The sequence below is a fragment of the Thermobia domestica genome, chromosome 1 (assembly GCF_964235325.1).
Source record: "Thermobia domestica chromosome 1, izTheDome1.hap1.1, whole genome shotgun sequence".
Taxonomy (NCBI): domain Eukaryota; kingdom Metazoa; phylum Arthropoda; class Insecta; order Zygentoma; family Lepismatidae; genus Thermobia; species Thermobia domestica.
In genome coordinates, this window is record NC_137454.1 from 122759043 (window position 1) to 122776784 (window position 17742).

The 17742-nt window shown below is 36.0% G+C and overlaps 1 protein-coding gene across 3 annotated transcripts in view; it reads right to left on the reverse strand.

The window, feature by feature from the left end:
• Ranbp16 (Ran-binding protein 16) overlaps window positions 1-17742 on the reverse strand; it is a 162310-nt gene that overhangs the window by 73644 nt on the left and 70924 nt on the right. For all 3 annotated transcript variants that reach the window (XM_081762955.1, XM_081762956.1, XM_081762957.1), the window contains exons 14-16: window positions 12254-12401; window positions 4126-4285; window positions 1-108 (exon numbers count right to left, since the gene is read on the reverse strand). The exon at window positions 1-108 is cut by the window's left edge and continues 83 nt beyond it. In XM_081762955.1, coding sequence (XP_081619081.1) covers window positions 1-108; window positions 4126-4285; window positions 12254-12401 — 416 coding nt within the window. The remainder of the gene's footprint in view (window positions 109-4125; window positions 4286-12253; window positions 12402-17742) is intronic.

A 17742-nucleotide genomic window follows, 5' to 3' on the forward strand; every position in this document is an offset into this window, starting at 1 on the left:
CGATTCTGAACAAGTTCTGCAAATAATTTTAACACAGGCGTCGTAACTTGAGGGTCATGATACCACAATTCCACAGCATGAAGTAGAATTGGTGTATAATTAGGATATCTTCAACTCATTAAGGAAAATAACAATTACAATAAGATAAAGTAATGTATCCAGCAAACTTTACATTAAACCTAAAAAAAAAAGAAAAAAAAGAAAAAAACAGCATAACGTACTTTTCTTAACAGTTATTTTTTGTCTTTCTTATTCTTTTATGAAATCTCGATACATATTTCGTAACAATCAGAAGTTATTATTATTATTTTTATTTTTAATTTCTTTTATGAAGTAACCGAAGTCTGTGAGGTGTAAAGCATGTCTCGTATACATCTGGCAGTGTTTTCTAAAAATGTGTGGTGCGCAGGATGCAATCTTCATATCGAAACATCATAGTCTTAGCCTTGTAAAAGATGGTCGAATTACTGTGCAAAGATACTGAAGTTGATACTAACGGCAAACAGGCGTGTTATGCAGTCGATATGAAGAAGGAACTAAATGAAGACGTTTGAATGCACGAAATACTGAATAAATTTTAGTTACAAGAATTTCAAAACCATCAAAATGAAAGTACTTAAAGAAACAATTTCTACAATTAGCTGCACTATGCATCAGATGCTGTTTTGCAATAATGCTGTAGGCACTCTTTGTTTATTAATCTTGTTGCATTACTTTAAATAAATAAAATTAATAATAATAATAAAATTCTCTATATATCCAATTATTCTTCCAAAAGAGGGGCGGTGTCTATAATAAAATTCATCACGCTATTTATCCTACGCTTCTAAAAAATATTCCTAGTAGCTCAGATGAATAATTTCTTAAAATTCTATATTTACGAAAAACACCGTTGATTCAATATGAACATTGGTAAGCATATATTAATAAAAAATTCGGTTCAATATTTCAGAATCTCACTCACTTAAATAATTCACACATTATGTAAAATTTTGGAAAAAGCTTAGGTACAATCTGCTAAGAGTTCTTTTTTCGAAACACGAACTTTCCAACTTTTATTTCACTACGGACATTATTCCTTATATCGTTCGACAATTCAACATTTTCTCCAATTGATTTCTGCGGAGTCAATCAACTTTCGTTCCGACTGCCCATATCAGAGATTAATTTTTGACTTCTTTTGTTCGAATAAGAAAGGTTTCGTAAGCTTATCATTCTATGAATGATGAAATTCCTCCCTTAACAATTTTATGTTTTGTATCTTTTACGTATTTAAAGATTTGATACAAAATATTGTTGTATTTGGTAACATAATATTTTTCTTTTTTCCTGACTGGTGTGTGTTCAATTTCGTCATGCCTATGTAAGTGTACTGGCATGTGCATAAGCTTTATAGACACCTGCGGAATCCATCAGATTAATAAGGACACTTTTACATTTTGTTAAGTTTCCCCATGTATGTCGGTGCACTTATGCTTTTCTATTTGCTTTCTGAAAAGATTTTTGTAATTTGTTTAAAACCGAATGAAAAAAAAAAAAAAAGGCTTGCCTATCCATTTTACAATATAATCCTTTGTTTTTATATTTTCAGCAAAGGAACCACTGTAGCGAAAGAAATTCAAAGGACTGAACTGGGAATCGAATGACTTTCTATATAGTCCAGGTTCTACACCTTTAACAGAATATTCAGAAAGCGTGGATAAAAATACTAATTTTTATTTGCAAAGGTTTTCTATTGAAGAATGGGTTTCAAAACGAAAGGACGGTACCAGTAATTATGCTAGCCAGAGAAACTCTCAGAAAAAGTATGCTGTGATTTGCGTGTCCAGGATACAAGATAAGACTTTTTTCTTATATTAAATATTCATCCAAAGCTTCCATAAATAAAGTAGAGGAATATTCACATCCTTCTAAATGTATATTTCAGTATTCGTAAATATATTTGAGTTTTACTGTGAGAAGTTTACTCTATTACTTTCTGATTTTCCCTCGTACTTTCCACTCGTCCTGTTTCTTTTTCCCTATGTTTTGATAACCGCTGCTGACAATTAATGATTTTTTTTTAATAATCATTATTTTTAGTTATTTACATTTTCCAGGTAACTAGTTAGTTCAGTCTATTTGTAAAACGCCCTGTAGACAGTATTCATGCATTAACTACAATACAGTTTATATTTAAAAAGCTTTAACTGCATTATCGTTTCCTGATTTTAACTTGAGATCTCTTAAACCTGCAGCCACCATTTATATCTTGCGAGTATATCAAACACATGTAGAAGAGGCAGCCGCGGTAGCTCTACGGTACAGCGGTTACTTATGTGAAATTCCTGATTCGATCATGCCAGTTTCCGCCAAATGAGCTTTGTAGTGGACAAACAATATGTGCATGAGTTTCCTCGGTTTTCTTCCGTTTCCACCCACTTTCTGCATTCCACCATTATCATTTATCTCATAATCACAGTTTCCCTTAGCTTCGGTGCATAATCATGGCATGTTATACTTAAAAAAAGTGCAGAAGAGAAGAAATTAAATTTCTATCACTAGCAATGGTCGAAAGCTATTTTTGGAAATCAACAATAGGCCAGTGCAGAAGGTTGCTTGGTTTATATCCGACCGATTTGGCAACGCAGCTCTCACCTCTGTAAATGCGCTAGAAACAAAGCCGGTGTCATTTTTAGTGTACTGTCTCAGCTTGTAGATACTAGAATGTCGTGTTGATGCTATTAAATGTCACCGAAAGTGAACCATTATTGGGAAGGCAACATCATGCCATTTTTCCACACCATTTTCTTTTCAACCAAATAGTGAAATAATGTCGGGAAAACGTTCAAATTATCGCAATGAACACAGTTGAAGATATTGTGGCCAGGGAAAAAAAGGGAGATGCAGAAACATTTGACAAGAAAAGGGTCTCATTCGAAGTTACAGGTGAAAAAATTAAATGAAATCTTTGAGTTTTACGTCCCACGGTTATGCCGGCTACGCTAAAGGAGACCGTAATGATGAGAAATAAAGGAAATGGTGGAATGAAGTGGGAAAACCCCGAGAAAACCCACGCACACGGTGTTTGTCCACCACAAAGTTCATTTGGCGCGAACTGGAATCGAACCAGGGTCCCCATGCACCAGATGTGAACTCTAAAACTGGGCCCCCGAAGTTACAGGCGAAAGTAACGACTTAGTTGCTTTGAATACGACCTGCACAAATATCTGCCACCCCAATATGACATGCCCCACAGATTAAATTTAGCACAGTCTGCTGTCAGCGATAACTTCCGCGGGTTTAACACCACCTCAGGTGTTACATTGCTGAACCTAAGACAAAACATATTTGGGAATGGGAATTAAAATGGAAACAGTTGTCACATCTCACACGTAAAAGTAACATTTAGGCAATTATGGACCGTGATACCTCTCGAAAGGGATATACCGAGTTTTACCAAGAGTGCAGAGAACGTTTCTCGCAAGGAATCGTAACTGTCACCGGATACGGATAGAAGCGGAAGTTGGAGGTATGTAACGTGAACTAAAACGTGAAGGTGAATGCTACCTAGTTCCAGCACCCATCATGGCCCGAATTTATAAGAAAGATTGTATACTTGTTTGTACAAAAAAAAAAAAAAAAAAAAAAAAAAAAAAAAAAAAAAAAAAAACAGATGTCGATTCACATGGATAACACGTCCACCTATTCCGCCCTGTTTTATTAATGACATGAAGCAGGAAAAAACAACTGATTTCTGCGTATTTGTATTGTTAGAACGAGGTTTATAACATTACCATCAATGCCTATGGAAAACATGCAAGGAGGAATGAGATAGAATTCTTATGCCTGTGCTCCAAAATATGCATTGCAGTGAAAATTACGATATCGAGCAATATTCCATAATGCTGGTAGCACGATAGAACACATCCCAGTGGTGGCATCACAGCTTTCCACTGGGTAAGTGTACTTTAAAAATAGATCGGATACAAAATGAAGAAAAAAATTATGTATATAAAAAAATCACCTTGTTTCTAACTTTTTAAAACCCAACCTTACTTTTACCTTTGGCTTAAGTACTTACAAACTATATAATATCTCAAAACTTAACACAATTTTACAATCGAGTAGCATTTAAAAGGATACATCCAATCGAATAACATCATGTACGACGTTTTTGTGTTGAACGCAAATGCCAATCCCCGAAGATCGCGGGCTAAACCAATAAGCGCTTTTTTGGCCTCCTCTGCTGGAAATAATGCAGTTTCAGCATTCGCTAACATTGCACCAATTGACTCGAACGCAGCTGAAACAATAATTATTATTTATTTCAAAATAAATAAATAAATAAAATATTTCCAAAATCAATATTGAATAAAGCACAAAAGTTATTGATATAGAAGTCACAAAGTGAAAGATACTGACTCATAAAAATAAAATGTACTGCACAATATAAATGTACAGTGCCGTAGTGCGCTAGCGCTCGTTGGAACCATCAAATTCTTATTCTTCTTAACCAAATTCTTACTATTCTTAACTATATGTGGGATCCATTTCCCAGTAAAGATATATAAATTGTTGGAAATCTGAATAACTATCGTTTGCCTCATATATTGTTAACAAATATAGACTGTGAAAAATCTGAATCACTTATTTCCTTTGAATATACTTTCTTTCCTTTTTTTTTTTTCTATTTTTAAACCTTGTTTCTGTTCTTTGAATTAAGCTGTAAAGCATATTTTGTTAAGATTCTTCATTTTACTTAGAAACTTCGGGAGGTTATTAAAGTTATTATTATAATTCATTACTTTTTTTCTTTAATAAACTTAAACTATACCAAAAAAGCACAGTAGTCTGAGAGATTAATAGCTAGCCAGCCAGCTCCCCTCCCCCCCCCCCCCAAAAAAAAAGGTTTTGACTACTGATAACTATAGAAAGAATTTTTACTTAAAAGACAGAAATTGACTAATTCTTAATCAATTAAAAAATAATTGAACATATTAACTCCACTGATTCCATTTGTAAGAGTTTACCTACGGAATAGAAAGAGAGGACAAGAACTGGCCACCCTATCCCTGTCTAACTAGTTTAGTGGCCCAACCTTGTTACGTTATGGTAAGTGGGCTAGAATCTGTTTTCGGGCAGAACACTCAGATAGAGACAGACAGATTAGAAGAAATATCATTTTGAAGAAACATATTCGTTAAATTATGTTGTGCACACAGTTACAAATATTCGTGTATTCATATTTTTTCATATGAATTTCGGTAGCCTGAAATTTTAGCTTCAACACTAAAGGATGAATATTATTTTAAGTTCAGTAATGAATAGTAGAATAAATAAAATAATAATAAAAACGCTCACCTCCAAATCAGAAAAATAGATCACTGTCGAACTTTCACAATTGGTTGGTTCGATTGGAGTTTAGTGTCCCTTTTCGCAACGAGGCTATATGAGACGCAAAGGATTTATAGTTTAAGAGAATCCGAACCACAGTAATATGTTACATTTTTTTTTTTTCAAAGCTCTCCACTAGGAATTGAACCCGAGACGCTGTGCGCTAAAGGCACGCCACTAGATCAGCGGGGAATGATTGAGCAAAAATTTCTTAATTGTACGGATCTATTCTTCTGACTTGCAACTGAACGATTTTATCTTATTCTGCTACTGGTTAAAATGCTCGTTCCTCGCATGGGTAAAATATGTTTATGGAATTACTATTTGCGAAAAAATTTAACCCCTTCCCTCCTTAGGGGTTTAAGCGAATAGGCATTTTAATCAAAAGGATATGATAGAAACCCAGGTCGACCGAACTGCTATCTATGTTCAGAACTTCATTTCAAAGGCTTGAAACGTTTCCTCCATTTTCGAAATTTTCTCTCTCTTAGATGGAATTTTCGGAAACGACAGATCACGTAATCAGAGGGCTTAAATGTCTTCTGGAATGTCACCAATCAGCTTAGCGACACAGAAAACTATAAATTTGGCATTAATATCACCACTTTGCATATTTTAATTTTCACTCCTTTCTCCTATGCCATAATACAACTCATGGAGAATCTGCAACGTCCTTTGAGCACCAACTATAGTTCAAAATAAGGGCATCATGTGTTTTGAACATTTTTGGATGCTTATGAGGCAAAGTGGAATTCGTGGATCCGCAGAGGTGGTTTCAATTCGACTGAGAGAGACATGATAAATCAACCCCACTATAGATCACCTACTAACAACACAATAATCTTCCTGGAGTTTTGAGAAATGTCCTGGAGTTTGATTAAGATCCAGCCACTGTCAAGACTATTTACGACTGTCATAGCTGATCCACTATAACCGTTACCAGGTTATATAAATAATTTTTGTGGACACACTGTATATTTTGAAAAGACAGAAACCATTATTTGATCCATACTTTATTTCTGTGACGCAAATAATTTCTTTCTCCGATGGAAACTGCAAGTAACCTATTTCTTTCCCACGAATTAGAACAAAAGAGTCTGTCATGGTTCACCCATACATATACGTGAAACGTTTCCTCACGGTAAGAAGATTTCAGTGAGTAACAAAGACCACGTTTATTTGGTGAGCTATATGTATGAAAATCGTATTTCTACTACTAGGATCTTCAGTGTTTCTTCCCTACTCATTAATATGCAAAGACTACTCATTACATAGTTATTTGAAACTTAATTAAGTGCTTTCTTACTTAATTATATATGGAAATACTGGCAGGCCAGAGCAGACCAGGTGTTTGAACGACTTACCGGTGCCAACCATATCGCTCAGTCCGTTCTTATCTCCACGTTCTCACGTTCTAACTACTCACCCCTTTTCTTACATTGTGGCCAGTGAACTGTGAATTAACGCAGATTCTTTCAACATCTAATTTGCATATCCATACAGGTGGCTTAACCTGATTACATTTTAAATGAACTTCCAACATTGACCAGTCGGTCAACCCGGCTCGTACCTGGAGCACCTCAACTCTGAGAGTTTTCTCCGCGTGTCGATATAGCCAACACGTTCGTTTAATTCATTATAGAATTAAGTAAAGGGGCATACGTCTCACAGCCGACCAAGGACTTGTACAACGGCTAGCCCCCATTTAGTGAAGTCCCGGGTCCGCTGACCCAGTGCGCATAATTAGTAAACGGGTCCTACTAATGTCCTAAATTATACAGTGCGACTACCTGCGTTTATTCTGCTGGATACTACTGTCAACCTTTTATGGATTCTTCTCGTAACAGCCAGGAACTTATTTCGTGGGATTACTTTAGTGTTCTCCAAAGTGTTAACCCCCATTTGCATTAGCGAGTGTGTGAGAAAAGTATTTGTGATGAACCCCCAAATATAATATTTCATCCACATATATATGTGATACTAAAGTAAAAGTCTATAACGTCGTGAAATGTGAAATGTAATTTTATATTTGTGGAAATAGTTGAGTGTCTACGCCCATATCAGTGTTAAGTATTGTGATTGTTTTATATATATATATATTTTACATATAGTGGATTTATAAATAAGATAGTATTACTTTATTTAATGTTTTCGTTGCTTGTGTGAATGATGATTTGTGTGTCGTGGTCTGAGCGATCATCTGGACGTCCGTGAGGATTTTAAGACGAGACATCCGAACCTCTCAGTGCTTAATTCTCATCTCATTGTTGAGACCTGAGGGCGATCCGGGAAAAGTTCTGTAATCCCCTTTTGGAAATGTTCTTCAATGTCTTAACCAGGTAAGTTCAGATCTGAAAGTACTGGTTGGTGGAACAGCAGGAGGCAGATCGGGAAAGCGGTTATACCACTTTCTCATCAAAAGTGTTAATCCCACGCAGGAAAAACTTCCAGATATTCTTTACATTCAGAGAATTGCACACCGTCAGACGGAAATTCTTGTTGGTCAATGTCAACTCAGATGGCATCAATGAGTCTAACTTTTCAACCTTACCGACTACAAGGAGCCACCGAACGACAGTGGTATGATGTATATCTAACTTGTCCGCAATAGTAAGAAAGGAACGGAAGTTGACAAACCAAAGACGAACTGTGCGTTCATTCGCCATTCCTGTCTCATATGCACTGTTAACGGTTTTTGAGGGTTGCTGTGCAGAATTTCCTAGTTTGAACTCGTAAAAGAAAAATCACTCACAATTGTATTCTGACCTATTCCATTTCAAATCATCCAGGTAAACCACAATTGGTCCCCATCATAGTCTCAGATTTCATTTTATATTTATATATATGGGAACTAGGAGAGGAGAGGGTGATTATTTGTGTAAAGGGTGCTTTGATTATTTACCATGAACAACGTGAATGTGTATGAGATATTGGTGACCACGAAAGAAGGTGTAAATATGAAATTCTGCACCAGCAAGATAAAAAATTTGTTCCTCTGAATGTAGATTTGGAAACCATTAACCAGACAGTTAACATGCTAAACTGTCGCCATTTAATGAATGAATGTGTCGCCATTAAAAACAGCCGTTATCGGTGAAACCTAGACTACGGTGAAGGATTCACCTCTCAAAATTTTTCATACTGCCTTTCAAATCGCGTTCTGTACAGGACACAAATAATCATCCTCCCCTAATAGTACGTTTGGGCAGACACGCTGTACGCAATCCATATGTTTTACCGCAAGATAAAATTTTTTGTCTAGAATTTTTTCTGTGCACAATTTTCTTATGGCTTTTAGAATAATCAACACATTTAATACGGTCCTTACTGTAATAGGACTTCCCCATTGTTATTCACACAAATACTTAACTAGTACACTACAATGTCATGCTACCAGTGAAAATTTTCATGGTTCCAGAGAACACTAGGACGGTGTTCACGACACCGATTCTCGCAAACTATTAATAACGCACGAGATAAAACGGTTTTATTAAAATACATGTAAGTTTTCGAAAACTGTGGTGATGTGGGGAAAATTGTGCTTCATGTGATTTTTACATTAATTAATGAATACCAAATATCAAATAAAATCCACGTAGTGTCATTTGCAAACAAATAAAAGTTCTACCAAGTTGGCAACACTATCAACCGAATTGCAACGTACGTAAAAATCATCATATTGATACAAATCAACTTTCTGAACTTTATTAAAGCTTTAACACACAGTTTCTGATTTAACGCAAAATATATATTTTATTTTCCATTGTCCCGAGCTGATTTTGGGTCCCGAGTTGGAAACCCTGTAACCTGAAAACGAAGCGGAATTTGACTCATGTTTATAGGAACTTTTCTACTGGATTTGATGTCAGGATTCATTTCTCAAAATTTTCATACTCCCTTTCAATTCACCTTGTGTATAGGATATAAATGCCCATAGGAAATATTTACATTTCAAGTACAAAAATCGAAATTTCAATAATTAATTGCGAATGTTAGGGGCCGCAGCCGCATGAAAGGTTAACGGATATTAAATACTTAGGTACTTCTCCAATACGGGTAAAAAAATTCATATTTTTAAAAGGTGGGGTTTTTGAGAAAATGGCGTCTTAATGAAATTTTCAGCTTTTCATCATGCTATAACGTGGGATGTAATAATCAGAAACATAAGTCCTTTACCTTTTCAAGAGACCTTATGGACTAGATTTCGATGCTAGAAGCAGATGGTTGATATTGCTCGTGAGGACAGGAAAAAAATGTTCGAAGTTAGCAAAAATTTCACCAAAGTTGGCAACATTGCGAGTGAATTGCGCGATTCCTATTGGACCAATAGACGAATTTTGGCCCTCCACCGAAACACACAACTTTATACTCTTCCTGCAATTGCGATTATGTTACTAAGTACACTCGTTTCTCTACAATTAAAGTTTTAATTTGACATGTTTTTCAGTTTTTCGAGCAATCCGAGAGGAGTGCAGCCATTTTGGAAGGCTGTATATCGAAGAAAAAATTTTTTTCGGCAAGAAGAAAAAATATGGGTCTAATAATTTTGTACGTAGTTTCTTATTTTAAAAAAATAAACTAAATCTGAGACAGTCGTGTGCACCACCCTGGACGATTTGAAATGGAATCACTCTTCTCCATAGTGCACTTTCATAGTACCCTACCCAACAACGAACTGCCTCAGACTGTCTGAGTACCTCAGCCTGTGTTGATGAATGTGTATGGAATTTGTGACGTTAGACGTGTGATCATACTCCATCCAAGTTTTGTGCTGCTTAGGTGAGTTTCCCGGTATATGATAATGAAATTACTATTTGCCACAAAATTTAAACCTCTCCCTCCTTAGGACACGCATTTTGATCGAAGAGAAATAATAGTAACCCAAGTCGACCGAACTGCTACCGATGTTCAAAAATTCATTTCAGATGGGGAAACGTTTCCTCCACTCTAGAAATTACCTCTCAGAGGTCAAAAGGACATATTCGCACTAATATAATATGGTCCTTATTTTTTTTTTTACTTCTAAGTCTTTTTGAGTTCTATATCCTAAAATGGTTCCATATCAGACTAAGGTAACTCATGAAAAGAATTAGTTTAATCGAATAATATTAAATGGTACTTTAAACGACCTAAGGTTTTAATGCACTTACACTGTAAATGTAAGGCAAAGGTTCATCATAGATCCTTGCAAGTTGGGAATGGCTGGAGGAAGCGAGATCATATCTTGGATAGGAATAATAAAGGTAGAACCGCATCTATTATTGTATATTACTGTATAGTATCTTCATGGCAGCCAGGTATCCTCCGTTTTAATACGAAGGAGGTTGTGTAGCATATCGTTTTGCGATAGCTTTTCACACCACAAACAAATCTGGCATTATTTTTTCACTTATCGCTCATCATTTAATACTTATCACCTTCGTAGCGGACTTCAAGACGGCCACCATAACGATCTATCATTAACCAGTAACAGATGCGGTTCAATCGTCATTACCCCTATCCAACGCATAGTTTCACTCCCTCTTTTCATCTCCATCTCGCAAGGGTATATTACAGATCTTTGCCTCATAATGTATTAGCTGAAATGCCCGAAAAATAAATTTCTGGAAAGTATTTGAACCCCCGGCCCAGGACACTCATTTCAATGAAAGTCTAATGATAAAAATTCGAATGAAAGTCTAATGATAAAACAATGTAACATCATTCCTTTTCATTCCACGAGGATGGACGCTGAAGTTAGACTTAAACGGCATCGATAATGTCACAATTTACTTCAGCGACCCCGAAAATATGGATTGTACACTAATATCTTTACGATTAAAACGTACGCACATTTCTCGCGGTTTTAAGAATGTCTTGCATGTATACAAGCCCCATTACACCATGGTTGTGCGGACTTCCATAACAGCATAGGATAAACATCGGAAAATTTGGTAAAAACATTTTTTCCTCTCTTTTAATCGATGTTCTGAATTAAGACTAGACAACGACTGATGTTTACAGCTAATATATATAAGGAAAATCAAATGGAGCCTGTTGGGTGCCCATATATCCACTATTAGTAGGTATGTTGTTACAAAACGCATATAGGATAAACATGGTGATGTGTCATGGTATTTGTAATTCACAGGCAGTTCCTATAGGCTACTCAAGCACTTGTCCCACTGTTTTACTAGACGACGAGTTACGTCAAGTAAAAATCGGTCGCTTATTGGGCGAACTACTCACTGACTGCATCCCGAATCACAATATCACTGTAGAACTGACACCCTTAGTGCTTCCTTCAGTGGAACGAACACGTCTATTATCGCGAATACATTTATTCAACGCAGCATGGTCGTGACCTGTGGCAACAATATGCACCCGGCCGGACAGGGAAGATCATTTGTTCATATTCGACCTGTGCAACATTCGTGCCCAATCCACGACAGCCGTCCCCGATACACATGCATCTCCATAGACATTCTTAATCCGACGGAACACCTCAGCACGGACATCTCTCTGCATTCAGAAACTGGATGACTGCTCGCCGATCCGATTTGGAAGGATTTGAGATGATGAATGCCATGGTTCAAGCCTTAATCCTGCATAGACAGGAAACTTTTCACAATGAATATTAAACCAATGCCACGATAACAATACAATTCGATGTCATCAACTGTTCCTACCACGAGCGGCGAACGGGTTTCATTTGATCACTCCTTTATATATAACTTTATATTGCATCAAAACCTCAAAACCCATCTCCTAAGGTGTCCCCTCCATGGAAGAACTACATTAAGAATAGCACCCAGCTCATACATTTATTTTTAAGTACGGAATTAATGTAAATATTACAGTTTAAAAATCTAAGCCATTCTCACAAGTCAATACCTACCTGTAAGTGGCATCATAAAGCTGTCAAACCTGTCTTCATCTTCGCCTAGATCAACCATTAGCAGTCTTCCCAGGGATGTATAGAACATAGATCGACATCGCATTTCACTCACAGCCACACTATTTCCCAAGAAAGGAAAATGTTCACTCTGAAAATAATAATTAAATAAATAAATATGAGAGAAAAAGAGGAATATTCGAAAGAACTTTCATAGGTATTGCCCGTCACATTTCATTCCGGTATTGCTATATATCTTATTTTTCAGGAGATGGTGTCCGTAAGCACCGCATCATCAATCGTGCTGTAATTCACTGTTGCAGAAAGGTTTGAAGGCTATACTCATACCAAGACACAAAACACATTGCAAAATTCTGTCCCCTTTTATTAAGACGCTGAAATCGTTAAGGATGAATGAATAAATTCAGAAGTGAACTACAGTCCTTCAGCAATGAGCTACGTGAAACTTGTTCGCGAAGTGAAACATGAGGTAACATCGCGATATGATAACGCTGATCGCTGACACACAGCAAACTATCGTAACAGGTTTGGGCATTTGCAGTCATCTGATGAAATAACACGTTGTGGATATGTATTCATCTGCTTACACTATAATGCAAGACTGGTTCTCCTCTCGACTAAGATTAGTCTCACAGCTTACAGGATTTTTAGACTTTAAGAAATAAACAAACATACAATCCGTAAACACATCTACTCTATTTAACAATAACCCAATGAGTCATAAATCAACAGTCACAATCATGTAATCTTCACTGATTTAAACTGTCTTCAACTACAAATTAGACTAGATCATATGTAACTACATAACTATTTTAATGAACATTTATTTCGAATGTCTTTATCTTCAAATATTGCACCCATTAACCTCCAATTAAACGGACCACTTAGGAAAATTTTAGGTATTAAAGGAAAATTAATTAGAGAAATGCAAATGCCTTATAACTTTGTTTTCTTTAGCAAAACTTTGTACTTAAAAAATCACGTTCTGTAACTTTCTTCTTCTTTGCAAAAATTTTTACTTCAGTTTCTATCTGCACCATGTTAAGTGCAAATTCTTGCAAAGAAGGGTCAAGCCATACATACGCTAAGAGCAATTATTTTTTCTCATCGATATTCTTAATTTATCATCTAAAATTCCCTAAACAAGAGAATATTGACCTTCTAATTTTAAAATGGAAATGTGTCTTGTTTGTGCGTGAGCTAACTTCTAACAGTAAATAATAAGGTTAATAAATGTCGCTACATGCGCTGACAGACGCCAATAGATCGCTAATGTGCAGGCAATTTGCTGATTTAAAACGATTGTGTCAATTTATCTGGGAGTTTAAAACTGTATTGTTTCCACTTAATTATTTCAAAATAGAATAAAGACCGTAACCATATTTAGATTTGATCCGTATAATTTGTGTATTTCTACAGTAAATATTGTAACGACTTCATTGCGATTTAAACTGTACAGTTCCAATTTAACTATTTCAAAATAGACAGTGATAATACTAAACATGAACGTGCTTTGATGTTTATTACAAGTACTATATGGATAAAGAGTACCTGTGTCACTGTTAGGTAAAAAGACAATCTGCATATACAGCAAATAACAGTGTAGTTTCCTACATATGCAGATCAGAAGTAACAATTTCCTCCCGCAAAATAAAAACTATCAAATGTTGTTGGCTACGAACGACAGACTTTGTAGCCGCACAAAGTTAGTTTTTGAAAATGTATTTATTTTTTTAGTTTCTCGAAATTTTCTATAATAATTTACTTACAAGCATGTTATTTTGTTGTACTCGATGTAATCCATTTTTAATGAGTCTTACGTTCGGACAGTATATTTTCGATAAACAGAAATTAAATTCTCGGGCTAATGACAATGCTAGGCTATATTTCATCAACCATACTATGTATTTTCATCTTGCTAGTATCATAATAAAGAGTTTAATGAGAGAATATTTCAGCATAAATTTCACCGTAAGTGGCAAGATTCTCGTACAGCATCAATTTTTAAGTTTAATTTTTTTTTATTTCAATTTTCTCGAAAAGTACGTATCGGTTTTTACACTTATGCATATCTTGTTCATCTCAATATTATCTATCGATTTGTACAATTTACTGTTTGTGTTCTATGGCAATAAAGGTTGAAACCGGAAATCGTTAATTTGAACCACTTTCGGTTTGAATAGATGATCAAGGGAGGAGATAGAATCTACTCTTGAAAACATGAATCGACTACAAACAAACGCATCCTGATCTCTCTTACAGTTTTCGCTCTACGGGAAACAGTCGAAACTGGAAGTACTAGTAAATTTCAACCACTTCCGCCTTGGTAGAGTATTGCGGCTTGTCACGGTATGTTCTCTTCACACTCTGAATCGATTTTAGGAACAGCTTCTTGCTATTTATTACCATTTTTATTCTATGGCGATAAATGTAGAAAATAGAAATGGTTATTTTTTTTACCCCTTCAAGATTCAATAAAGGATTAACGAAAGAGTTGAAACCTACTCTTGAAAAGCTGAATCGATTGCAAAAAACTGTATTATGGTATCTCTTACCGATCTGCTACACGAAAATCAGTATTGAAACCGGAAGTAGTTGTAAATATCAACAACTTAAGGTTCTGTTAGTATGTTTCGAGTTAGAATGACATGTTTTCTTTCCACACTGAATTGATTTCAGAAAACAGTTTGTCGCTACATATTATCATTTTTGTTCTATGGCGATAAATGTTGAAACTGGAAATGGTTAATTTGAACTACTTTCGATTTGAATAAAGAGTTAATGAAGAACGTGGAACCTATTCTTGGAAAGCTGAATCAATTACAAAAAAACGCATCCCGATATCTCATATAGTTTTTGCACTAAGGAAATCAGTATTAAAACCAGAAGTAATAGTACAAGTAATAGTAATTGTTTGATGATCTGCAGAACTCTTTGAATGGTGTTAAATTAGTTTTAAACATGGCCTGTGATAACCACGTCACATTAAAAAACTACAACGACAGGACGATGATGTTACTGGAAAAATGCAGAAGGTTATCGAACAAAATAGTGACTATGTGGTTTCATAATGTTATTTTCAAATCAAAATAAATGTATTCTCAATTTTGACCTTAAAAGGTTCAGTCCTTTCTAGACAACCTGATAAAATCCCTCTCGCCCAAAAGCCATATTAATTCAGTCAAAATATCGTCAAACAATACTGACACAAGTGAGAACAGAATGAATGTACAACAAAAGTATTCCTGTATAACCAGGAAGTAAAACAGGCGATGGACTTACCTACAATATCATTCACACTAGCAAATGGAAATATAGCCTAGACAAAATTTTTGATACACAGGTCCGTAGATGTAAGCACAATCAAGTGTGAGCATGGGTATATTCTATGTAGAGATCTATTGGTTATAGTCCAATACACAAGAAACAGCTATGGGTTATTCAAAATGTCTGCTGCGGGTAGCTACATAGGTCTGTAAGCGCGGTGGCTAGTCGTCTGTGGCAGTACGCATCACTTCCAAAAGGAAACGCTGCTACTACTGTTCTCACAAGGGCAAGTTTTAGAGTCGAAATAGGTCGTTTGAAGCACACCTAGGCCTCCTATTAGAACAACAGATCATAGTCTCAGAGGATGAGGTCAGGGCTGTCATTCGTTCGCCGGGAACATGTTGTTGGAGCCACGTTCGAGTCAACTTTGTCTTATGAGTCAGCGCTGACACTGTTCGAAGATCCAGTATGCGTTGGCAAAGAGCGTATAACAGAGGTTCAACTACAAGCATCAGAACATCAAACTGTGGTTCATAGCACACGTTTCACTCCAGTTCCACTACAACGGAGCTTTCAGGCTCCAAAATATGAGACCTCACCACCACAGCGACTTTCTTGATCAATGTCACATAAACTCGGGCACTTTTGGTATTAAAGGACTCTTCAATGGAAAGAGCTTTCATCTATTAAAAAAGATGTGGTGTTAATCACCTGTAAACCGATGAAGAAACTGCTCTTATGATCGTATTCCGTCATAGCTATGGAATTAGGAAATGTCCTTCACAGTGTTGGTAACCCGAACTCCTATATCCTCACGCAGTATGAGGGATGCTTCCCTACAGGATTTCGTTGCAGTCATGTGGGTACATTTTTGGTGGCCTGTGAAATCTTTAAAGTATATGGACGATCTATGACAGTGGGTGTCTGTTAGTACCTCCCTATGGTTCTATAAACGAACACACAGGAAATCCCGAGTGACTGCAGGAGGTTGCGCATCTCACTTGCGGCCTTACCTACCTTATGCAGACCCACAACAGCTTCTTAGTTACGTCAGTCCCTCATTCCTTATAAAACAATGAGAGACGGATAAAATCTTGTGATCTCAAACCATCAGTATATACTACCTTCACTTAACATATCGTGTTTTGGTAGCTTCTAATGATGTGAAGTATATATCAAAACTTTTGTCTAGACTGTGTAAGGTGAGGCAGGTCTAAGATCTAGACTGGGTGCCTTCGCAAATGATATTGTGATCTTAACAAGAACGGAACTGAATCTATACTGAACTAGAAAGAGTAACCAGCCCGTAGCATTACAAGTAAATACTGAAAAAATAAAGTACATCTGATAACACGAGATAAAAACTCAATAAATAAGAAGAAATTCAACATAGAAGAAAATGTCTGAGTACGTGTACATTGCTAAATACCTAGGTATGTTAATATATAATAGCAATACTACAGAAAGCTTAAAGAAAAAAAAATTCAAGAAATAAGGCTTATCATGCGAACTTACAGATACTAAAGAAAGTAAAAGCATAAGCAGACAATCGATATAAAACTATAATGAGACTAACACTAACGTACAATTCAGAAATACCCAATCGGAAATCGAACTAGTGTCTCCGTATAACGAAAAGAACGCTAACCACTTACGATGTTATCCACGTGGACGTCTTAGATAATAAATGAAATACCTAGAAATGAGTGTTTCAATCAAATTATACATATTTTGTTTCTGAATAGATCTTTTTTTCTTATCTTAGGACCATGATACATCCAAATATACAAGTAAGAGCACTTTTCTATATTGTAGTCACAAGTATACTAGTCAACCAACAAGACACATCGATCATAAAGCGTGTAAGTTATATATTCACCGTACGAATAAAACTACAATTATATCATGCAATGACGTAAGTGAAGGTGTATCGCCACTGGTAGCTTTTGTCATAACCAGTCAGTTATTGTCTGGCTTTGGATGCTTAAGTACACAAACCGACGGCGAGACTTCGAGAACGTAGTTCACGATGACTGATCTAGAGTAAATTATCACACAAGTCTATGACAAAATGAAAGCTGCCTATGGAGATAAATGTTCACCCTGTAACAGTACTGCTAAGAACCTGGAGAGAGTTCAACATGAACGCACAAACATCTAAAAAGAGATAAAGAGAAATGCTTAACACTGACGGTGACATGATT